The sequence below is a fragment of the Eretmochelys imbricata genome, chromosome 8 (assembly GCF_965152235.1).
Source record: "Eretmochelys imbricata isolate rEreImb1 chromosome 8, rEreImb1.hap1, whole genome shotgun sequence".
In the NCBI taxonomy this organism is placed as follows: Eukaryota; Metazoa; Chordata; order Testudines; family Cheloniidae; genus Eretmochelys; species Eretmochelys imbricata.
Genome location: NC_135579.1, coordinates 78274995 through 78300770, shown reverse-complemented (window position 1 = coordinate 78300770; position 25776 = coordinate 78274995). Strand labels below are relative to the sequence as shown.

The 25776-nt window shown below is 39.3% G+C and overlaps 1 protein-coding gene across 2 annotated transcripts in view; it reads left to right on the top strand.

Moving 5' to 3' along the window:
- The first annotated feature begins 2688 nt into the window (after positions 1-2688).
- SH3GLB1 (SH3 domain containing GRB2 like, endophilin B1) overlaps positions 2689-25776 on the top strand; it is a 34199-nt gene continuing 11111 nt past the window's right edge. The window contains exons 1-5 of one of the 2 annotated variants that reach the window (XM_077824460.1): positions 2689-2853; positions 9813-9954; positions 16785-16913; positions 18727-18860; positions 19281-19373. In XM_077824460.1, the coding sequence (XP_077680586.1) occupies positions 2782-2853; positions 9813-9954; positions 16785-16913; positions 18727-18860; positions 19281-19373 (570 nt within the window). In that variant the 5' untranslated portion in view covers positions 2689-2781. The remainder of the gene's footprint in view (positions 2854-9812; positions 9955-16784; positions 16914-18726; positions 18861-19280; positions 19374-25776) is intronic. The other variant, XM_077824461.1, reaches the window with a different exon arrangement.

Here is a 25776-nt window from a genome sequence, read left to right as displayed (position 1 = left end):
GTTGCCACAGGGATGTTGTGTGATCATGGATGGGGAGGGGAGGCACAAATGGCAGGCGCTGTGGTCCACACTATAAAGAATGTGAGAACCCCTGAGCCAGTATAATGTTGGGTTACAAACACTGCAGAAAGTTTTGTTTTTTAAATCTGTCTCCATTGAAATTAAACTGAATCTAATGGTGTTACTTTTTGTGAAAGCCTTGAATCTCATGGCCTTCTGCTCTTGAGGTCATGCCCCTACTTCTCCCACAGTCAGGAGCTGGAGTCAGAAGAAGGACTGCTTATATTTATAAACATTTAAGTTACAAAATACTTATAGTACAAATGTTTATCATTATTATTTGATGAATGTTGCATTTTATGTGCCAGATCCAACATGCACTGAGGTTAATAGAAGGACTCTAATGGATGGGGACCTGTACGCTTAAAAACAACTCTTTTTATATATTTTTACATCCCTCATGCTCCTCCCAAAACTAAAAGGCACCTCTCCTGACCAAGGCCCACAAAACAAATTCTGAGTTTATCAGCCAAGCATTTTGCATGTGGACAAAAAAGTGCCTGTTAGGGAAGTTTTCAATATACCATAGCTTTAAAACTGTTTGGGGTTTTTTTGTTCAAAAAACTTCCCAGAAAAACTATTCTGCGATGAGAAAAGTTTCAGGAAGGTCAGTTTCTTCTTGGAGAAATTAAGTGCGGGGAGTGAGGGAGGAGGAGGACTTGAATACTGTGCTGATAACAAGGGACTAGCTTCAATCTGTACTGATTTTCATCTATATCTCAGTTACTTTCAACCCCATTTTTCTGAGCATTAAAGCTCAGAAGGGATGGGGCCGGGTGTTCAGGTTTCAGGGATTAGAAAGATGGCAACCCTACTTTCAAACACTGCCTGTTACTTAAAATGAGCTATTAAATCCATATTTAGAGACATAAGTGGCCTGATCTGTAAAGGCAATGAGCAACCACAACTCCCATTTAATCAATGGCATCTATAGGGGCTCAACCCCTGAAATCAGGACCACTTTTATCTATGTACTCAAGTTTGAAAACTTTAGCCTGACTGACTTTCAGAAAAATCTCAGAGTGACAGCACTAGGAATAGAACCCTGCTCCTCTCACTCTCACTATTCTATAGTCTCTACAGGAGCATGGTGCCTCCTCTGAGGTTTGAAAGACAATGACAGGTTATATTACAAAAAATAGTTTCAGCAAAATGGAGATAAATCAACAGTAGAAAAAGGGTTTGAAAGCAGCCTTCCATCAGCAAAGATACATACATACATTTGCTAAAGTAAAAGATGAATGGTAAAATGCCCTCGAGCAGAGCAAATGCATACATACTCAGTAGCTTTCAGGCCCGATCTTTATCAATTACTGTTTTGTACAATGGCAACTTTGCTGAAAGTGTTTGGGGGTTTTTTTGTTTGTTTGTTTTCCCTGCCCCTTCCTGGCATCCCCCTGTAGAAGAATGTAAACAAGACTGAGTTGTTTTGTAAAAAGAAAAGGAGTACTTGTGGCACCTGAGAGACTAACACGGCTGCTACTCTGAAACCTTGATTGTTTTGAATGTACTTCCTTTCCTAGTACCCTAGAATCTCCTTGACCATAGGCAAAACAGTTTTACTAAGTTTAGCCAGTAATTACTGCTGCTGTGGTGTGGCTTAAGTGAAACATGTTTACCAAATTATTCTCCAACTAAAAATAGCAATTTGTTTATGCAACATGTCACATACTATAATAGTCAACTCCAAACTATTCTATATAAGCAAATCTCATATTTGTTTCCCCAGCATTTATAAATTGTCAGGAAGTGGTGGGGGAAGGGATTTTAATAGTGGGAAATGATTTAAGTGGCAGAGTAATTTGAGCTTGTAATTTTTTGGTTTGTTGTGAGTTATATTTAGATTATATTAATTCCTGCACTTTCCTTATATTTGTATATTAATGTATTTTAAGTTACATTAAAGGCACCTAGAGCGTACAGAGATACATTGTATGTAAATAAATAAATTGCATTATATATACAAATGGGACTGTTCTCTGTAGTCTTTTTCTTGGCCTTTCCTAATCTACCTTGTCATGAATTATCCTGATACTACTCTCTTGGAAGACAAACAACATGATTTGACTAATATAAAAGAGTGGATTTTGCAAAGTGGGGAGTTAATCTCTCCCATTCAGAGAGGATATACCTCTGTGGGGCTCAAAAGCTTGTCTCTTTCATCAACAGAAGTTGGTCCAATAAACAATATTACCTCACCCACTTTGCCTCTCCCAATCGGTATAGCACATTTTAGCGCACCGCAAGCCATCTGAACCAGTGAAATCTGGATGATCTCAGGGGGTGATGGGGAGGGGTGGCAAATAAACAAAGTTCACCTGTGACCCTCCAAACAACCAGATTCTCCCACCAGGATTGTTTATAATCCCCGTTCTCTGCATATAACTCTTCCTAGCCCCAGTCCTGCTGAGGATGATCCCGGGGCGGATCCCCCATCACCCTCTGACCCCGATCGCCCGGGGCGGATCCCAGGACAGATCCGATCCTCTCTCGTCCACCGCGCATCCCCTGAGGCGGGGCGGGCCCCTTTAAGGCCTGTCCGTCCCAGCGCCTCAGGGCAGGGGGCGGTAACGCGGGCGGCGCCCTAGCCCTGACGCCGCGCGCTCCGCCCAATCGGCTGCCGGGTTCCTCTGAGTCGGGCCGGGGCAGGCAGCGCCCGACGCCTCCCCCAAGGCAGGGCAGCGGCAGCCGGGGCTGACTCAGCCCCCGACCCCCCCGAGGATGAACATCATGGATTTCAATGTGAAGAAGTTCGCTGCCGATGCGGGCACCTTCCTGAGCCGCGCCGTGCAGGTACCGGCGGCCGGCCGGGCGGGGGAGCCGAGTCCAGCCGCCGTGGCACGGGCTGTGGGTCGGGCCCGGGCAGCGCCTGTGGCGGCGGTGCTGGAGGCTGCGGCCTGGTGCTGGGTGGCCGCTGCGGGGCCCGGCGGCTGGGGCGTTGGTCCGCGCTCGGTCGGAGCCTGGCGCCGGAACCGGGCCCTACGCCGGTCCCCGCATGCTGGGGCTGGGGCGGCGGCGGGGTGTGTCACAGATTGGCCTGGCCCACTGGACCCCCTGGCTGCGCGCCCCTGTCCCTGCTGGGGGGCGGGCATGGAGCTGGGGGGTGGGGCGCTGACCGTGTCTGAACCGAGCTGTGTGCTCGGAGCGGGGTGCCCCGAGCTGAGCGGGGTGAGGCGACGGCGCCTCTTATCTCGCCTACCCGGTAGTACAATAACCCGCGGCTGATGCCAGTTCTCCAACGGAGCCGGTGCAGTCGGCTCCAGTTACAGAGCGAGGCGCCCTGTTTAAAAACCAGCTCCTCCCTCCAACCCCTCCCGCCTCAGGTGTGAGCCTTTCTTCTTTCGTGGGCGTTTACGCCGCGCCCCTCGGCGCTACAGGGGTTTGCGAAGGGGAGACGGGAAACCCCAACCCACAGGCCGGGGAGGGGAGGGGAGGGGAGGAGGAGTAATTCAGATGCTATGGACATGGGGCAGGGCATGTACAGTAAGTAATCTATCTAGATAGAGCAGCTGTGTCTTACAACAGTAAAGGAGTACTTGTGGCACCTTAGAGACTAACCAATTTATTTGAGCATTGTCTCAAATAAATTGGTTAGTCTCTAAGGTGCCACAAGTACTCCTTTTCTTTTTGCGAATACAGACTAACACGGCTGTTACTCTGAAATCTTACAACAGTGTTGTACAATGTACCGACACAGGATCTGTTAACCCTTTGGGGGTCTGAAATGTGAAGGTAAATTTCCATCAGTAAGTTTAAAAAAAAAAATTGTATCATCTGAGGCAAGTGAACATGGGTGATGTACCTTAAGCAGCTGGCCTGGCATATGAACCTGTCTGAATACTTTAAAAAGATGTACAATCTCTCTGTAAGGAGATGCTGGTGGATTTTGATATTACTTCAAAAAAACTTTCTCTTAGCAGTCTTCTGTCTCCAAACTACTCTTGCGCAGTGTCCTTAGCATTAAAAAAGTGAAACTGGCTCCTGTTCCTTAGTCCCAGGGGGGGCATAAGCCTCTGATCTTGTATTATGTAATCACTGCCACAGCAAATCTTTTCAGGTATCAGACTCCCAACTCATTTTGGGGGTGTCGTAATATTTTTGGTGAGTCACAATAAGGCTTTGAATTTGCTTAAAATTTTAGGATGCAAAAAAGAATACTTTAATATCTGGCCAGAATCTAGCCATGACCCTGAGAAAATAGTACTGTTTTAAATCTTCACATTCAAGAAGGAACCATGTGGATCAGTGGGATGGTTTGTAGAGGTAAGATAGAAACATAACAGAAGACCCAGATTAGTGAACAATCGGTGCCATTAAAACAATCTTAAAGCTGGTATGGCTTCTTTGAGCTGGATCGTTTCCTCTTCTAGCACATTTATCTCTTTTCTGTCCTCTTTGAGGTCTTTGGGGGTGTCTCCATGCTTCCCAGACTTTTTTTATGCCCCCCCCCCCCATTATGTAGTGGCTTACTCTCTTTCCTCAGTGGACGGGGAAAAGAGGCACAGTTTTCCTTGTATTGTAAGATCTCTATGTAAATCTTGTGATTTTTTTTTTTTAATATCTTGATTCCTTTTTTGCATGTAAATCAACTTAACACTTAAGCCTACTGTAGATCTTTTGCCATCTACCCTGGGTTAAAGTAGGGGTATGTTGCACTGCTGTGAGTCATGGCTTACAACCAGTGCACTGCCATCTATGTTATTGGTTTTCACCAGTGTAGCTACATCCGAGGTTAAAACCTTAATGTAGACAAAGCCTCAGTGGAAATGCAGAAGTAAGTGTTGCTACATCAACTGCTGACCAAAGAATACAATCAAAGGTTTCAGAGTAGTAGCTGTGTTAGTCTGTATTCGCAAAAAGAAAAGGAGTAGTTGTGGCACCTTAGAGACTAACCAGTTTATTTGAGCATAAGCTTTCGTGAGCTACAGTTCACTTCATTGGATGCATTCCGATGAAGTGAGCTGTAGCTCACGAAAGCTTATGCTCAAATAAATTGGTTAGTCTCTAAGGTGCCACAACTACTCCTTTTCTTTTTAAAGAATACAATAAGCTTAATATTAAAAAAAAAAAAAAAAAAAAAAAAAAAAAAAAAGCAGGTTCGTGTTGCCTTTGTCACCCTGCTCATATGTTGTACCACTTCTATTTCCCCCCACTCCATCTTTTCTCTCTAGATTTTAAATTCTATAAGCCACTATCTATGTAGGGACTGCAAATACAGTGCTATACTCCTTCTTTGTGTGGCAGCAAGCACTGCTCTGTGGTTTGTGTTAAACTCTTCTTGTGTTCTAATGTTCAGCTGGCTTGGTAGTATGGAGTATAAGCAGCCATAGAAATTGTCTCTAAATGTGAAACATCTTTCTTTCAAAAGAAGGTTTACAAAGCACAATGTGAAGCAGTATAATACAGTTGTAGGAAAATAACTTCTAAGTGCTTGCTCTAGCTTGGTGTTCCTGAGGAAGTTTCTGGAGATGCATAACAAGAGGGTGCATAACATTTTCAAGAGGACCCAAGCCCTATTCAGTTGGGTGCTTTTGAAAATTGTACCTTGAATTTATATTCAGTGGCGGCTCTTCATCTTCAGCAGATGTAGTTGACCGGTGCTTATCTTCCTCGTCATTGCCCACTCCACTCACCAGCTGTTATTCTGTGGACTGACTCTTAGAGGGAAGCTGTTGCCTCCTTAGAAGGTTGTCTCTCTCTGGGTGGGGAGGACCCTTAAAGGGACAACTTCATGGAAGTGAAGCTTCGTAGCAGTCATCGCCCTTGTAAAAACAGGTTCTGCTTGCTGGGAACAAAACCAAGTTTTTGTGGAGTTGAAGAGTTCTTCCTCATCTTGATTGTCATTTAAGGAGGAAGGTGTCCAGATGTCCCTGGTCTTTGGGGAAAATGGAATCTCAAACTAACCTGAACAGCAATTGTTGGGAAGATTCCAGAGACCCTTCTCCCAACTAATTCCCACAACTAGTATGCTCCCTATCAAAAGCCAGGCAAGAATGGGTCAGTCTTTCCCTCCTCCTGGGGCCATACAGCAGAAGCCGTATCTCTTGTTGTGTGGCCTCTGGAGTTGGGGAAGGTAGTGGCTCTGTTTCAGGAGCTCACTAACATGGCCTTTTGCGTCTGAACAGCTCTGTAACACCAAGGTATGAAGGGGTAGATAGAGTTGTTCCCATGTGGAAAAAGCCAGTTTTCCCCTTAAATAAATTGTCCATATTACACACCAGCTGCTTTTGTTATTTGGTTTAATGATAGGCTACTGGACTAGATTCTGCACTGGTATGATCCAATATGGCAATATGTTACGGTGTCCTAAAAAGCAGCCTAATTTTCTACTCTGAATAGAGCTCTAGAAAAGTGTTACCTTTCTTTTATTAAAATGTAACACCATCTGCCTTTTTTGGAGCAGCCATGTGCTAGCTATCCCTTAAAAGTTAAAGGCAAAGCTTCAGGGTGCAGAACACTGCCACCTTTACCTTTTCAGTTTTGAATGTTAAATACATAAATCATGAAGAGGATATGAAATAAAGCCATTTCAATTTTAGAGTTTAAGGTAGCTTTCACCACTTTGGGGAGAACTAGGGTGACAGCAGTATGGCATTGACTTAGGGGAACATCAATATGAAAACTATTTCTGTCTAAAAATGTTACTACATTGCGAATAACGTTCAGAATTAATGTACTTAAGTCTTTTCTCTCAATTGAAACTGTACTTGATACCACTTTGTGTATATACAGGGTGAATAGTAAAATTGTCTAATCAGCTTCTCTGTTACTTGGAAGGCTCATACAGACATCATTAGGACAATAGAAAAGCTCTTCATTTGTAAGACAAATGACTTAGAGGGTGCTGTATCAAAAATGACAGTGTAACTTATCGAAATTAGTCAACCCTAAAAAGTAAACTGTGGTGAATGTCACTTAGCACCATAACTTATGTGATGACTTGTAAATGCACTTTCCCTGCCCCAGGAGCTTTCAATCTAAGAACACAACAGAACTAGAAATGTCTTAATGTCTATGAAACTTCAGTTTCTGTACCCTAAACTTCTTTACACTACAGGTTATATGAGAACTAGAGATAGAAACTAACCAATCTTATTTGACTTTCTGAGTATGATGAAAAAGTGTAAACAAATGATGAAAAAGAAAATGAGTTTAATTATTAAAAACATGAAAGTATTTGCATTTGTATAAAACACTAATAGATCCATATGTTCTATGCACTCTTGACCATAATTAAAAATACAGCAAAATGGATACCTAAACATAATTAATGTATAGCACCCACCATGCAGAAGTTAGAAACTCAAATATCCTTTTTCCAGCAATTCCACACCTTTTTAAGTTCCCCTCTCTCAGATGCTGCTGTGCTGGTGGTGGCAGATTGACTTTGCAGGATGCCCTTCAAATATTTGGACTCTTAGAGATCAGGGAGAGGGAACTCCCATGTTGTGAAATGTTCCTCATGGAGAATGCCGAGCCAGCAGTGTTGTCTGTCTTATGCTAGTGAGCACTTAATCTTGAGCGGTTTTGATGCTCTGTGATATGGGACTCTCTACCATTGCTTCTCCGCCATTCTGGACTTTGATTTTGACCCCATAATCTCGTAAATTAGAAACCCACAGACAGCCACTGAGAATCATGGCAAGACATCCCAGTTACCAAGCAGGCAGCTGCATTCTTCACTAGCTTCAGTTTCTGGATGCTTTTAAAATGTTGCCCCACAGAATGCATTGGAGTAGTTTCATCTTGAGGTGACAAAGGCATGGATGATAGTTGTGAGGTTCACATACAAAATGAATGGATGCAGCCTCCTAGCTTTATGTAAATAATAAAAGCTGAGCAAGCCACATCTTCTGGTAGCAGCTGGGAGTCTAAACGGACCCCTGTGTTGTGAATCTGACAAACAAATGGTGGAGATGCGCACACACTTAAACAAGCCAATATTCTTGCAGTCTCTTTTGGTTACTTCTTCCAGACAGGTAATTTCACTTCAACCTTACCTGGATTAGTTTTAGCCAGTTAGTTCTGCACAAGTCTCACACAGATACTAAGGTCAGTATTCTTTGGCTGGGTCCGAGGAAATGGAGACCTACTTATGCTCCTTTTCTAAAACTGGAGTTGTGTTAGAAATCTCTTCATATAGTAGTAAAGTCACCTGGAACCTTAGATCACAGGTTTACAGAAGGAATTACATTGGTGTACTATACCAGCAAAGCACTACTAGTGTTGCTGCAACTGCTAGTGGTAAACTGTACGTTCGATGGCATAGCTAATCTAGGCTAATAAACTCTACCAGCAAAAGCATAGTTTCCATGCTAGGACTGTTTTGCCAGCACAGGTATGTCGGTGACAAATCACACCCTTGACCTACATAGCTATGCTGGCAACAGTTTGTAGTGTAGATTTGGCCTTTGTTCATAATCTGTTATAACCAAGAGCTACATGTTTTATGAGCCAAACCTTAATGTTTTTATAAACTTCAGTCTGCTTGATGGATGAGGGTCTGTTTTTGAACTGATGCAATAAGGCAGTGTCTTGATTAGTAAATTTGGAGTCTACATCTGTATTCCAATTCTCATCATCAAAAGAAACGGTGCATGCTGTTACTCTTCCTATTAACTCCTTATTCTTTTGCTAGGCGCGTTACTTTTTTTCTGTTGTGGAAAACATGGTTTAATCAAACTTCATTTAATCAAACATTCCTTTTTGCAAATGTGAAGCAATGTAACAGTTTTGAAATTATTTTTATAAACATTAGAAAACAGAACAATATTAATATGCCTACAAAATAAGACCACAGACAACATTTGTGCAGATCCTTGCATTGATGTGGATCCCCAGTGAAGATGAACATATGTCCAGTCTTGAAAAGGAGGCACTACCAAGTTACCCTTTTTCACTCTGCATAATGGAAAGAGAAACAACGTTGTCCAATCTGATTCCTTTTCCAGTTAGTTTTGCTTTTGGTTCTCTTGTACAACTTACTGCAGAGAATGTTGAAGTTACTACAATTGAAGTTACTGCAGCCAGAATACTTTTAGTCTGGTTATGTTAAATTGTAAACTTTCTCGGGATTTAATTACCTAGCCAGGTTTCCTTCTCTGGAAATGCCCAACCTAAACGGGGTTGTCAGATGAGTACATAATCTAATATTGGAGATGGAGGTGAAAAACCCTAAATCAGTTCAGGGGTTAGAACAAGACCCAGACCCACCAGTGTGCAATTTTCTGTAACTGAAAGACTAAAACTCAACCTAAAATGGCTGGCGGTTGCCTATAGTGCTGGGACTTAAATATCTGCTTGTGATGGGCACCAGGTTTGCAAGTGAGGACTGAGGTGTAATAATAGAGCTGTTTGGGAAAGCATAACTGTCTCTGGATCCAGACACAGATGCTGTGTGCTCTTTCATGAGCATGAAATTTCTCCATGTTAAAACTAAAATCCTATTGTGGTGACTTAAACACCAGTTGAAATGAATAGTATGCTTTAATTCAGTAAGAATTTGAAAGCTCAGAGTATGAACTTGCAAACTCAAATGCACATTTGCTAGCTTTCAAAGGTATCTTCATTTCATTTAAAATTACTTTTTCGGTAATATTAGTAGGGCTTAGTTGCTGAAGACTGAGTAAAGTGTCAGTCTTCAAAAAGGCTTTTACATGAAATAAAACATAATTAGATAAAGGCTAACATTACATGAGGCTGTTTGTGCTGACCAGACTTGCATTGCTAATCTAGCTCTCTTTAACCAATAGTTTACTGAAGAAAAACTTGGTCAAGCAGAGAAGACTGAACTGGATGCTCACTTGGAGAACCTCCTCAGCAAAGCAGAATGTACTAAACTGTGGACAGAAAAAATTATGAAACAGACAGAGGTTTTATTGCAGCCAAACCCAAGTAAGAAACTTGTTGGGTTTTTCATCGATACTTCAGTGTTAACGGGCTTGTCTTTGTGTGTGTATTTGGCAGAGTCACTGCTGCATATTTAAACACACTGCAGTTCATTGTTCCTGTTTAAAACTTACATGTACAAGATGTACAATGCTTTTTTGATATAATGCAATAAATTAGCTCTTAATTCCAATGCAAAGACTTGACTACATAAAACGGCATCTGGAATCTATAGCAGAATAAGGATTGTGTGAGGGTTGTCTCAAAACATCTTAGGCTCTGATCCTGTCATATCTCATCTAAGCTATGCAGGGTCTGTCTTCATCAGTACTAAGATGAGAGAATTCCCCCTACCCCAAAGGAAAACAAAATGCTTGGGAAGATATGTTGATTATTTAATAGGTGTCACTCTTCCCTCAGTCTGTATTGTGTCGCTTCTCCACCATTGTATTAGGGGCATGATGCTGCTTGATATTTTTCTTTGAGAATAGGAACTAGGGTTCTGATCACTTGGCATGTTACCTTTAGTGACTCTTTACGAAAAAGAGTTTTGATTAGACCTTGGTGAACAAGGCCAGCACACTTCTGAGTTTTGCAACATATCTGTTCTGGCCATGCCCTTCTGGTTTGCTTTTCACAAATATTTGAGTGGTGGTTTACTAGGGAAATGTTCACAAAACTTCAAGTTTTCATGTGTATTTGTGGAAACCAAAAGTGCTTGTGTTCTTATTCAGCTGGAAAATAAACAAGATCATGATCCTTAGCTGATAGGTTACACACAAGCAACAAAGCTCAAATGTCAAGTATTGGCAGTAAATTCTTAAAGTGAATAAATTCAAATAATCTGCTCACAGAATAAGACTAAATTAATCAGCTAAGATTCTCATTACAAGATATTGGCTTAACTCCAAGTTGTAAACCTAATATCCTGGCCAATTTCTAGCTTGAATGATTTTCTTGAGTTGTATTCTATCTCAATTTCCCCTACAGTTTCAATTGGTTATAATCTTCATTTCCTCTTCTAGATTTTTTCTTTTAGTGGATCATATGATTCTCATTAACTAACATAGATTAAACTATATAAACTGTTTTTAATGTCTTTTGGGGTGGATGGGTTGATGTAAACAACAGTTAACTGAAATCACAGATTTTTTTAATTAAATCATCATTTAATCATCAAGCAGGAAACATTGATTTAAATGCTTAATCTTTATCTTACTTTGCATTGTACTCTTTAGTTATTTTCCTAAAGACAGGTTGATGGTAGTGGTTACCAACCAATGAGAACATACTGATTTTCAATTAAATATAGCCTTTACACTAAATTTGGTGCTTTTTCCTAACCAGAGGAAACCTTCCCTATAGACATTTAAGCAACTATATAGCTTCACATACATTTATTCATAATCTTAACATTAACATTTTTAAGTTAAAATATTAACTAATACCTTAATTTGCTAGATTAATTTTTTACTCATTTAGTTGAGCTATATTTGGATAGAAATTGGAATTCAATTAAAAATGCACGAACCAATTTTAAAACTGTTTTATCGAACAAAAAAATCTTAAATGTGCTGGACAAAGTTTAGCAAACCTGTTTTCATTTGACACTGGCCTAACAAACAAAGGAAGTATTATCCGTAGTTATTGAATTGAACTGTTTGTGTATGGTCACTGTTCTTCAAAACTTCCATACTACTAGATCTCATCCGCACACACCTCATTTTTGATTCAGAGATTGGAGAGAAAACGTGCTTTCCTGCTTTTTTTTCAACTTTCAGTTGGCTTTTCAATGAACTAGTCAAAGAATATTTTCTTTTCAATGTATTCAATTCATTCTGCGCCTGCAAAAGTGGCTACTGCCATCAAAAGCTGGTTTAGCACTTCGTTAACAACAGACTCTGGTCCCAGGTGGTCAGCCAGTGACTTCCACCAGTTTGGTGAATCTAAAAATTTCACAGCAAAAGTGATATACTGCTTCAATACTTTTACTTAATTTAAATAATTGTAATAGATTATACTGAGTTTAGGCCTTAATATATTTGAAATTATGGCAGCCTACACTGATTTTTTTTTTTTAAAGAGTGCAATTAAATAAATCAAATTTCTTTTTTATTTAAAAAGTTGATCATTATCCACCCTGCATAGGGTTCCATCTTAATGCAAAGTGCCATGTACAATTATAGCAAGAACCCCTCAACTTTATGATTCAGTCTGTAGCTGCTGATCTTAAAGTAATAGAAAAGCTGTATCAAAGTCTCTGTTAGTCTGGAAGCTGTTCTATATGCTTGGGTTAACTCTTCAGTGTGATAGGCATAACACAGACTTTACTCTCTTTAATTGATGAGAAGTACCCAGATCTGTACAGAAATACAGCCTGCATGCATTTCCCTGCCTCACCACTCCAGAGCATTCTTTGGGCTAGGGTCAGAGTTCTCTGCAGGTTTCCATGTTCCTCCTGCAGTACATGGCTTTTTTTCTTAACCATGGAGCACTTTAACCTTGGCTGGTCCTGCAGCTATACCAAGGCTCCCTGCTACAAAAACATCCCAGTCGCTTCCCTTCTCCTGCCCAAAACTTCCTATGTGGCTGAGAGTCTTCCCCGACCCACCCAGCCTCTGAGGTTTCTAAGGTTAGCGTCACCACCTTGGTTTCTGTTCAGCTGTTCCAAATCCAAGCTCTCTGTTGAGGAGTTAGGAGAATCTGTTTTCCCCAACTTCAGCCAACCTCCTTACTTAGCCGTTGTGTGGTCAGAGTACAGTTGCTAAGGGTAACTGCTTTCCATTTTCCCTAGCTTGGTGGGTACACAAGCACTGTCAGCCCACGGTGGATTCCATTTTTACACAGAGGTATTCACTGATACTATAAAATTGTGAAAATTGCTGTACCTACTAGAAATCATAATTTTTGTAGGCTGTTCACATCTTCACAGTATTCCATGGGAAGCTGGACCTAAACTCTGTTGCAAAATACCTGGATTCTGTGACATTCTGGTGTGGCAAACTGGAAATCCTGTAAGATTCTCTTAAATTAAAAGATGGGTGTTTTTGATTAATTCAGCATGAAATTGAGTGTTACAACTGGTACTGTTCAGATACAAAATTCAATTTTATGGTGTTCCACACTTAGTTTAATATGCCAGTTTTGTATTAAAGCATAGTTGCTTTCTAGAACCTGTCAGAGGTGAAGCTGAGTGTTTTGGCCGCTGCATAAAGTGGTGAGTGAGGCTCATGGTATCCAGGAGGGAGTAAGGCAGTTTAGGATTGTGGAACAAGCACACTAGCTGCATATGTCCGCCAAAATGAGCGACAGTGAAATAGTTGACCGTATAGATGCAAATGGTCATCTTTGGGTTTCAGTCTTCACCTGCTGAGGTAAGTGTAACAGTTCATGCCTCTCAGAGCTATTGTTTCAAGCAGTTTGTATACTCAGACCTCCAACTTACTCTTCCTTCACATCTTCAAAGTTTTCTGACATCCAGAAAAATAGAAACACTTCTCTTAACTGAATGGTGCTGAAATCATGGAGCATACTTGTTGCAAGAGGTGGATTATAGAATAAATTCTGCAGCAGCTGGATACACAGACCTTGAATAAAAATATAATTAAAAGCCAAATTCTATGAAACCTGTATATTCTAGTTCCCATTACATAAATAGAATGGCCTATAAACAAAAATGATAGCTCCATTCTCTTCTTTGGGGCAGAGGAGGAGCAGATGCAGCAGAGAGTTAAGTTCTTTGCTTCCTACAGCCATAGGATGATTGAAGGGAATTTTGACCTCAGTAGATGAGTGGCTGATAAACAAATGGTATTGGGAAAGATGTGAGTGCCCAAGCTAAGTAACTTTCCCTCCCCTTTCGCTCCCTTCTCTCTCCCCTCTGTCCCCACACCTTTGAAATGGTGGGGATTCAGACGTGTAGGGAAGGGTTTCAGTGTATTTGGCAACAAGTCACACTTATCACAATTGGTAGCTAGAACTAATGTTCCCCTACTCTAAAGGTAAGCAATGCTTCCTTGTCCTTCATATGGAGCAGCTGCTAGGAGCAGAGCAGCAGTAATGCTGAGGCAACAGCTTCAGGTTCCCCTTCTGAGCTCAGTTGGGCCATCTACTTGGCAGGAGTGCTATGGGAGGTTGAGCTGAGTGGTCACCCTGGCTTGACTGTAAGTCTATTATTCAAATCTAGGTTCCAGTGCAGTGTCTGATCTCTCTTCATCAGCAAACTTAAGGATCTGAAACACTTGTCGAATTTATTCACTTAAAATCTGAGTGAACCAGAGACAGTTTAGACTATAAATAATAAAATTACAGTGCTTTGAGTCTCTGGCTTGAAATAATAGAGAAAATAAACTTAAACACTTACATAATTTGGATTTCTGGTTTTAAGAGAGAAAAATATAAACAGCTTATAAAATGTCTCACTAAACGTTTAACCAGAAGCCTGAGTCATTAACTACAGTGTAAATAATGAATGGATGGCAATATCTCAATAATGCTATCTAAACCTTACTTTCAGATCTCTGAATTGTATTCAGTTCTGATCTAATCTGAAAATACTCAGTTCAAATCAGCTATCTCTCTTCAACTTGAGTGTCACACCTTAATCTGTTTTTCTCTAAAAAATGCTTTCTTTAATGCTGTCATAAATATAAAGGGAAGGGTAAACCCCTTTAAAATCCCTCCTGGCCAGAGGAAAAATCCTTTCACCTGTAAAGGGTTAAGAAGCTAAAGGTAACCTTGCTGGCACCTGACCAAAATGACCAATGAGGAGATAAGATACTTTCAAAAGCTGGAAGGAGGGAGAGAAACAAAGGGTCTGTGTCTGTCTGTATGCTGCTTTTGCCAGGGATAGAACAGGAATGGAGTCTTAGAACTTTTAGTAAGTAATCTAGCTAGGTATGTGTTAGATTATGATTTCTTTAAATGGCTGAGAAAAGAACTGTGCTGAATAGAATGACTATTCCTGTCTGTGTGTCTTTTTTGTAACTTAAGGTTTTGCCTAGAGGGATTCTCCTATGTTTTGAATCTAATTACCCTGTAAGGTATCTACCATCCTGATTTTACAGAGGTGATTCCTTTACTTCTATTAAAAGCCTTCTTGTAAGAGAACTAAATGCTTTTTCATTGTTCTAAGATCCAAGGGTTTGGGTCTGTGGTCACCTATGCAAATTGGTGGGGAAGGTTTAGTAAAAATCCTAAGAAAGTGGGGTGCAAGGGTTGGGAGGATTTTGGGGGGGAAAGACATGTCCAAACTACGTTTCCCAGTAAACCCAGTTAAAGTTTGGTGGTGGCAGTGGTAATTCCAAGGGCAAAGGATAAAATTAATTTGTATTTTGGGGAAGTTTTAACCTAAGCGGGTAAAAGTAAGCTTAGGAGGTTTTCATGCAGGTCCTCACATCTGTACCCTAGAGTTCAGAGTGGGGGAGGAACCTTGACCAATGCTTTCTGCATAAATGCTTTATTTGGTACCTTTAAGACATGTATATCTTCTCTCCACAATCCAAGCACAGCCATTTTTTCCTATGAGTTATGGAACTAAAGGCTCTGCTACAGAAGAGTGCTGGATTCTAAGTAGTAGTAATGGATATGTAAACAGGGTGAACGGATTTGTTTATGCTACAGTTAAAGGGTACAAGCAATCACTAATGTAGGGAAAGCCTACTTGGCGCTATACAATAGTCCTAACCCCAAAATGCTACTGTAGCTCACGAGACGCTTGTGGCAGATGTATGTGACAAGTGTATGACAGTTTCAGTGGTAAGCATAAGTGCTCTTTATGAAATTAGAGATCAGCCAAAGTTACAAAACTCAGATCATGATTCTAGCCAAGTAAAAGTTTGAGGTGTATTCACATCCAAGGCTCAGTGTCAAACCGATCTCTAGCACATTAGAGATTTGAAATATTAAAGAAATGAAAGCTGAAGAAAGCATAACTTGCGTGGCTTCTAGACTTCAAGTGTCTTTTAAAAAACAAAAGCCCTCTTTCATACTCAACAGATTCACTCACTACATGTAGTGATATCTACTACTGACTCTAGAGGCAGAGTTTTTACTAAGTACTTTTGGAAACAGACGTCTGTGTGGCTATAGGGAAGAAGGCTATGTTCTGTTCCTGGTGAATTCAGAACTGCTTACTGAGGCCATGTCTACCTTAGAGAGCTTACAGCGGCACAGCTGTACTTACGCAGATGTGCCGCTGTAAGATCTCTCACGTAGTAGCTCTAAGCTGATGGAAAAGAGCTCTCCAATCAATATAATTAAACCCCGCCCCCAATGAGTGGCAATACCTATGTCTGCAGGAGAGCGTTTCTCACCAACATAGTGCTGTCCACACCATAGTGCTTCTGTCGGTGTAATTTGTCACTCAAGGGTTTTTTTGGGTGGTTTTTTTTTTTTTCACACCCCTGAGCAACATAAGTTATACTGACGAAAGTGCTAGGCTAGGTCTACACTAGTTTACAGATGAAATCAGTCGAAATTGCAACTGCATTTAGTGACAATGGGTATGGCTCAAGTGTTAGGGATGATGTGCCCTGCATAACCTCTGATACTGCTGATGTGTAAGAAGGTATGAATTTGCTTTATTACAAGAGCCTGTGTTGAATTTTCATGGATAATATTAGAAATACTTGTAAACAGAGCAGATGGAGATTTAGACTAACTTATCACAGTTAGTGACAATCACTTTATCCGGTTTCGTCAATTACCTAATACTTTGATATTCCTTGAATGAATTAGTTAGTAAGTTGATTTTCTGTGAGTGAGTATTTTTTAAATACTGCTTTGATTTACAGTAATTGCACTTCAAATTAGCAAATAACATTTTTTTTTTTTAGATGCTAGAATAGAAGAATTTGTCTACGAGAAGCTGGACCGCAAAGCACCAAGTCGTATGAATAACCCAGAACTACTAGGCCAGTATATGATTGATGCAGGGAATGAGTTTGGCCCAGGAACAGCATATGGTAAGTTCGAGCCAAGGAGATGACTCAAATTTCAAAAAAATAACTGTACAAATTTATGTATTCAATGTACATCTTTCAGAATATTAAAGCTCTGAAGCCTTAATCTAAAATGAAGATGAGGGTAGCATTAGTTATAGCTGCTGTTGGAACCCTAACTACCCCCCTAGTGGATGCATAACTTTACTACCTGAACAGATAGCTCACATTTTGTTTCCCTATGAATTTCGAGTCACAAGGGAAAAATGCAGTTCCTTTCTTTTGAATACAGTGATTTCTTTGAAAAAGATATGAAATACATATGTACTGTGTGCAGAGTAGAAATGCTGTGGGAAACAGCTACGTTCTTGTTTAAAATCTCAGTGCAGTTTCATAGTCCTGACTTTTTTTTTTTTAACTACTTTCTTCAAGGGATTATTAGAGTTAGAGTAGATTTGTTCATGGGTTCTCTTACTCCCCCGAAAACGTACTCCTCTATAATGTCATCTCTGGTATTTTCAAGGAAAATTTTAGAGACTGGGTCTTAATAACATGAAGTCCAGTTCTCATCTTCTCTTAAACCTACCCATCAGTTTAATATAGGTAACAGTTAAAATTAACCAACTGTTTAATATATAGGTATATTGTTGCCAAAATACACATACTACAAAGCTTGATAATTTTCATTTCAGAACACAAGCCAGCTGAGCAAGTAAATTAAAAAACCTTGTTTTGTGAGATGAATTTCCACAAGGAATTGAATCATAGATCTTTGCATCTGAAATTAATAGGATTTTCTGTTAAGTAGAAGATAACCTACTCTTTCTGTTTGAAGCATCCAAGTATAGATTTTCACAGAAGGTGTATGGGCATAACTTCAGTAATGGCAACCTTTACAATCAGAAAAATGACAAGACACTTTAAACATCAGTGGCTGGTTGTCCAAGTATTAACCAGGCCTGAAGCTTGCTAGTCTTAATATAAAACAAACTAAATGAAACTCAGCTTATTCATACCAGTGTGTGTAACTTCTTATAAGTATGCAGCCATTGCAACTTGATTGATTCATTCTAGGATGCAAAAATAAATAAGTTACAGCATTAGCTTTCAAATAGTTTCATTGCGTGATACTTAACATGTTGAGCAAGGATGAATTTTGGTAGGAAACTGGTGTTGATTAGCACTTGCACTGAAAAGTTCCATACCTCCAGGGCATACAAAACAAACTTTGAATGATAAGGTCCCCAGTCCCTTTCCTCTTTTAATTAATTAAAAATTCTAAGAACAGTAAAATGTGTGATCATTGGAAGCATCTGATCATGGTGTCTCTCTGAAGTTGTTTTCATAACCCTGTTCTTCAGAATCAAATTTACTAACGTTTTGTATTAAAGTACAAAGCCTACCTGTGTCTTCAAAAGTAGACTTTCAGAGTTTACATAAAATGCAAAAAGCACTCTCAACAGTCGACATTTTCCTATTTAGCCAAAGCTCAGATAGGTGAATCAAATGGTCAAAAGGGGGGAAACTGCTTCTGGACTAATACTAACAATTAGAACTTTCATTAGCAAAGGCGAAATGGAATTGCCATAGGTGGTACTACTACCACAGTGCCGTAACTGCTCAATAGATTAAGATCTAACGAGGAATGTTAATTCCTTCACAACTTCCAGTTAGTGACTTTCATTAAAACAGCCTCGGTTCTAACTTTTTCTTTAAAAGCTATTTGTTTAGCATTTGGTAATTCTTCAAAATGTTGGCCTAAATTCTTGTGCTTGTAGAAATTTGCATAACCACTTATAGGAATCACTGTTTAACAACCATCTCTTCTCCTTTGCAGGAAATGCATTAATTAAATGTGGAGAAACACAAAAGCGAATTGGAACAGCAGATAGAGAACTAATTCAAACATCTGCTATAAACTTCCTCACTCCTCTAAGAAATTTTATAGAAGGAGATTATAAAACAATTACTGTAAGTTGACAAATGTATTTTAAACATTTGTAAATAGTTCTAAATATAAACATTTAAGTGAAGGGATAGATAAATCATGGAGTTTTCTTTAAACTTACAATAAGGAAAAAGCAGTTGAGACTTTTGTCTTAAGTAATGCATGTCGTGGGGTTTTTTTTCTTTTGGGGGGGGTTGTGTGACTCAAGAAAATTTTCTTGAGAATCTGCCACTTTTAGTAAGTGTCTTATCTTAGATAGGAGTTAAAATAATAGTAATAAAAATCTGGATCTAATTATGCCTGTGCTGTCAGTTTTAGGAGGCTGCTTGTATGCAGTATGTTACAAATATAATCCACAGTAGTAAGTGAGTGATCTTTATGTAGTACAAGCCCACAACTTATTTCATGATCCTTTTTACCAACTGATTTTCCTAAACTTCCAGAAAGAACGCAAACTATTGCAAAATAAAAGACTAGATTTGGATGCAGCAAAAACCAGACTGAAGAAGGCAAAAGTTGCAGAAGCTAGAGCTGCAGTAAGTAGAATAATCTTTTCATTAAAAAACAAGAAGTTCACCATAACTCTCCACATTTGGGTCTCAAACATAGACAGTTCTGGCCCTATGCAAATTGTAATTATTTATGCTAGAAGCCAGACACTTTTTTTTATTTTTATATATATATATAAAATTATTTTTTTGGTGGTTTGATTGTTTGTTAGAAATGTGGGAGCATAAGTAGAATAGTTTGGAGCCTTCAGAAGGCTCAGCCTTGCCCTCTGCTAAATATTCTTGTCTTTTTCTTTGAAATGGCTTGTCACACATTTTACATAATTTCAGGGAACTTATCACATCTTTATACCTTTTTACATATTAACAGCTACAAGTCTTGTTACCTTAGGTATTAGCTTGCTAGGGCCAGTGTAGCAGATACACATTTTACCAAACATAAAAATCCCAGGAAGAACCATTTCCAAAACATTTAAGTGGCCTCATTCGTCTTAGTTTTATCTCAAGTTTATGTTGTGATTTGCTTACATGCATTATTATATTTTTGTTAGTTGGGGGAGGGAATTAATCTGCTGATTTATTCAGAGGAACAAATTACTTGCTGATCATTACTACAGGACTAGTAATAGAAAAATACTTTTCTTGTAAACATTTATCTGTCAAAGTTTCATTGGTGGTAGATCATGAGACTTCCTACTTCTTCGGGTATATCCACATTGCAAATTATGGTGTAATACCTGTATTAGCTTTAATCTAGCTAGCATGGACAACAATAGCAGTGAAGATGTGGTGCGCAGACCTTGGTGTGGGCTAGCGACCAGAATCCGTGCCCACTCCCACTGGGCAGTGCACTTGAACTGGGGCAGCTAGCCTGCACTGAAGCTCATGACATCACGTCTTCTGTGCGAAAGCTAGCACAGGTATGCCTACCTGCATTTTATAAAGTACACTTCAAGTTGTGATGGAATTAAAGGTACATCTGCATTCCCCTCTTGCTTGCCTATACTTCAATTCCAGATCCACTTTAGTGGCTGATAACTCAAACTAAGAACATTTTAATGCTTTTCTTCCTCTTGAACACTGGGTTTCAAGCTTCCAGAGTATACACAAAGGGGCCTCTAAAGTCTTACTGTGCAGTTGGTAGCGAATGGTCAGAGTAGAAGCCAGAAGGTCAAGAGGGGGTGAAGAAGCGTAAGGGGATTGGTTCAGGTTACCATGGATCGTTCTTTATTTATTTCTGAGGGATGTTTATCTGGCTTGATAGCTGTAGTGAATGTCTGAGTCAGTAGCGCACACTTTCATTGAGGGTTTTAGTGCTCGTCTTTGTGATAGCCTCAGGTCTTATTTCAAATCTTTTTCTCTGTTCTGTAAAAGAAAATGAAACACATGCAGATGGAGTAACATGTAACTTTAATCTCTTCATAAGTCATGCACCATTATGTTTAATAGCTAAATGAAGTAGCCCAGAGCAGTATTTAAGATGGCTGAATAAAACTACTTGAATTAAACCAGCAACTGTCTGGATTTCTAGGTATGCTTCACCACTTGCTTAGTTCAATCTTGCAGTGTTTTAACTATTCTGTGTTCTGTAACATGTTGTTCACCTATAGTAATAACAGTATAACCTGGTTTTGTCTCTATCTATGCCCTAAAGCAACTAAACACCTCTCAGCCCGAAGAAAATAACATTATGGTAAATGTCTCTTACATGCTCAACTTGCTGCATGTAAAATGGCTAAAGGTTTGTTGGCCTTCTGTGTTCATACATTCTTTTACAAAGTGTTTCCTCTTGCTATCCATCTCTAGTGGCCTTAATTGTCATATCAAATATTTGGAATGGAGAACAGAATCAATATTCCAATTTCTTAGAGTCCTTACTTTATATTTTTTAAAAAAAAAGGCGGGGGGGGGAATTGCTAGATAGATGACTCATGGTTCTGTATTGTTAAATTGTCCTTGTCAGACTGTATCCAATAATCTAAAGTGTACAATACTATAGTCTTGTTTCCACAACTTTACTGATGTCAGAAAGCTTAATGTTCCAATTTGAAATTTTTTTACTATTGAAAAATTAAGTGCAATTGTGGGAAAACAACTGAAATGCATTATTTGACTTTCCCCATAGTTTTTTGTACAGGGCCGTTTCAGGGTAACTGCACCTCACACTACTTTATGGTGTCCTTGAGGGCACCCCAAACCAGTCAAAAGCATTACAGAGAACACGTCATCAAAATAGTGTCATAAACACAAATTAAATTTACCAGGGATTACCCATCATCCAGTGTGGTTCAGAGTTCTATCCACAGTCAGTGCAGGTTGACCTTTCATACTGTTTTCTGGGGGGAGAGGGATGTTTGCTCACCTCTTGAACCCAGTCCAAGCCAGTATATATAATTGTCTGTGTCATATTTCTATGGATTTGCATTAATTACCTCCTAATGATTCCAGATTCACAGTAAACCCACCCAATGAACCAGGAACACAGATATATACACGCATGCACATAGATATGTATTGATATCACAGTTTATGAGCAACCTATTTGCCCATAGCATCTGATTAGACTCCAGATGTTTGAATTATCATAATAAATAATCTCAACATCATAATCTTTGTAGTTTCCATGCTATCAGGGTCTCATCTCTATCACAGTTGGAATAAACTGTAAATCTAAATATTTTAGGGACTATTTCTTGTCTTTTGATATCAAACTAATTGTACAAAAAATTGAAACTATGAATATTGCAATATGATCATTGCGCTAATTTAGAAATAACAATTGCAAGATACTTGTTGCAAAGATTTGCAGATTCTTTCTCAGCCTGGAAAATATTTACACAGTTTTTAGACCAGAGTGTTAGCATACTAGTCAAAATTACTTCTGTAGAACATGCATAATATTCTATGATGGTTCCTCATTCTGGTGGCGTTGTCCTCGGTCTGTACAGCATCTGGTACAATATGGCATTGATTTTCAGTGGGGCCTGTAATACAAATCAACACTGAAGTGTTAAAGGTTTCATTGCTGATGGACAGTGAATCGTTAAACCAAAAATATCTTACCTCTGGTTATAAAACTAATGAAGTCTTGGGTCATAATTGTATGTTTTAACCACAACTTTGACGGTGTTAGGATGGCTTTCCAAAAAACTTCTAATTTCAACATCATAAACTAGAGGAAAAGCTGCATTGTGAGGAAGACTCCTGTTGTAGCTGTATTAAGTTTCATATTAACTTATTATTGAGATGTCACAATAGAATTTTAATCAATTGTCCAATTTACTGAAATTGTCCAATTTATTGCAAATCCTTGTGGAGGCCGCAACCAATAATGGAATTAAGATGGCAAGAGAAATCGCTTGTCTCAATTTCACAGTTTTATATTAACATAGTTTTGTCTAGTAGGCTCTTGTGAAGGGTGAGCATATCTTTCAGTTGATCAATATTTCAACCTTAGCGAACCTTAAAGTATCCATAACTAAATTAAAAATCTTTAATTTATTTATAACTTGCAGTCAGTAATTTAGGTTGTTGTCTAGTTTGTATCCATTTTCCAAGTAGTTACATATTTTACATTTTAAGAGCTTCATGTTTTACGGACAAGTTCCCAATTTGGACAATTTTTGGATTTTCATCACTTCTGCTCTGTAGCGTATCCACTTAAGTTTATAATAGCTCTATAACCTCACATAATGTACGTAATATAGTGCTATAGGTATGCAGTTTAAACTGGAATTCTTTATTTTGTTTAAAGAATGCATTACATTTTCTTGACTGAACATAGTTCATAGCAAAGGCCTTCATATGGGTGCAATGAGTCACAGTTGTCCACTCTTTAAAAACTTTACATCTTCGTGGGGAGATGCGGGGGCAGAATTATTAAAGGACACACAAGTATGACTTTACTGTGTTAAAACCACTCTCTGCTGTTCTAAATGTCTGTCTGTCTTAACTCTTAATGCTGACAAGATTTGGGCAGAGGAAGTGACAAAAGTAAGTAAACAGTTCAGAAACTGCAGCATTATGAAACAATTACTTGTTTGGTACAGTGTAATAAAGAGTGTTTGGTGTTCTTGTAGTTAATATACTGCTGGCAGTCATTCTGCTGTATTGCATTAACTATTTAGCCTCTTGTAGAGACTTTCAGATACCAGTAGTGAAGTGAGGTACGTCGTCAGAGTAGTGCTTAGAATAAACTTGGAATTTGAAGAAATACTGTTTCTAAGTAACCATTGCCATCATGTGACATTCTTGTGGCAAGATATAATATGATAAGACTGTAAGCCTGCAAGTAACAAGACAGTAGGGCTTCTCTTACAAAAGTTAATTTCTTAGGATAGTATCTTACTGCAAACTCATCACAGTAACAAATTGCATTGTAGATTTTTTTTTTTTCTGAAGGATTTTGTGAGACAATTAAAAGACAGACGTTCAACTGTCTGCCTCCTAGTACTCAAATGGGGAACTGATACTGCTGAAGTAGTAAGCTCATCTGAAGGAGGGTGAAAAAAGGAGCAGCACTCATTGCCCGCAAATGTAATGGAATGCAGGACAAAACCATAGGTTGACAAGATGATACTTTGAGACGTCACTTGACTTACCAGAGGCTTGTGTCTGCCTTCTGTTGGATTTTAGCACACATGCAGTGCTATCATAAACACTATTAAACTGGTTCCCCTTTCTTTTCGTATGGCAAAACTAAGAAGCAAAGTCTTAAGAAGTCAGAGCTGGGAGTAGAACATCAGAGCTTGTTGCCAAATCATGCTGTTCCATACTATTGAGCTACCATTCTGTGACAGGAGCTACAAGCAGCTCTCTGGGGGATGCTGGAGACTAGTCATAGTGCAGTTGGCAGCAGCCTGAATGGCATTCCATCACCCAACTAGCAGAGAAGTGGTCTACTCTAGAGAGCTGTCTTGCATCCCAAAAGCCAATTCTGGGGGACTGAGTTATGTGTATCTAAGGAAAAATCCAGTGGCAACTTTTCAACGCTAGCTATTGGCTTATTTGTTTTCAAATCTTAACAGAGAGAGGCTAGAAACTCTGAATGCCTTATTAGGTTTATAAAGTACCTATCTATTGCTGTAAGTGCTGTCGGGTTTAAAAAATGAAAAAGTAATAAAACCAGAGACCACCCAGTCAAATCCTCCAACCTATAGCTCATGCCTCCTTCCGAAGGCCCAGTAACTGATCTAAATGCATTTAGGTTGATCTGTCTTCCCCTTTATTGAAAGCCTGGGGATGGAGGGGAGTCTGATTCATAAACTAATCTCTGAATCAAACTGTAACTTCTGTTTTGAAATAGCTTATCATTAGAAATAGATCTCCAGTGTTGCTTTTAAGACTCTAGATGATGGAGAATCACTTAACCACTAGAACAACTAATCTTATGGATATAGTTGCCTTGAAATAAATCACAAATTTTATTTTTTTTTTTTTTTAAAGTTTGCATTGGTCTCGCTTCAGTTTCTAACCATTGGATCTAGTTATGCCTGCTTCTACTAGCTTAGTCTGTCAAATCTTTCCCATTTAAGTAGGCATGTGTAGATGGTGATTGTCACCCTTAACTTTCTCTAGAGTGAACTTAAATAGACTGAACTTCTTTGGTCTCTTACTGCAAGGCATGATTTCCAGGCCTTGAATTAGTCTTGTAGCTCTTCTGCATCCTTTGCAATTAACCTTCTTTTTTGAAGTGTGGCCTGCACTGGACGCACTATACTCGGAGTCAACTGGTTATCTATAATAAGCTTTTCAGCCTAGAAGGCTTACAGATCCACGATCTGAACTGAGGTGGAGAGCAGGTATCATATCAAGGGCTCTTCATGGCAAGACAGCGCCAGTCGCCTGCTACTTCCTATTCAAACAGGAGGTTTCACTGACTCTAGTTGCAGTTCTACACTGAGGGACAGGGTAGCCTAGATTTACATTTCAAGGCTCTTTCCTTAACCCGTCTCAAAAACAGGGGTGATAAGGTTACAAGTTGCATGAACTCAGAATGTCAGTTGTGCATGTATACAAGTTTTACCCCAGGGATATAAATGGTATGCCATAATGCTACACTTGAATCAGCAGCAGTGAAAAAGGGGATGAGGCAATGCATGGGAAGATCAGGAAACTAGAGATCTTGGAGCATGCCATTGCAACCGCCAATTCAAGGAACTCTCTGCATATAGCAAGTAAGCTTGACTTTAAAGCAGTAGCGCTTCCAAAGGCCCTTCTGTCTGGTGAACTAATTCAGTGTGCACCTGTTTAACACACAGTTGTATAACTTCTTATTTTGTCTTTTATGAACTTGGTATGGGAAGGAATCTGCTTTATTTTCTCTGCTATCGTTAAAGTAGATACTTTAATGAAACACTGCAGAGGGCAAATTATCAGCCTTGCTACAGCTTCATATCTGCATGTGTTTAAAAACAATCATCTGAAATTT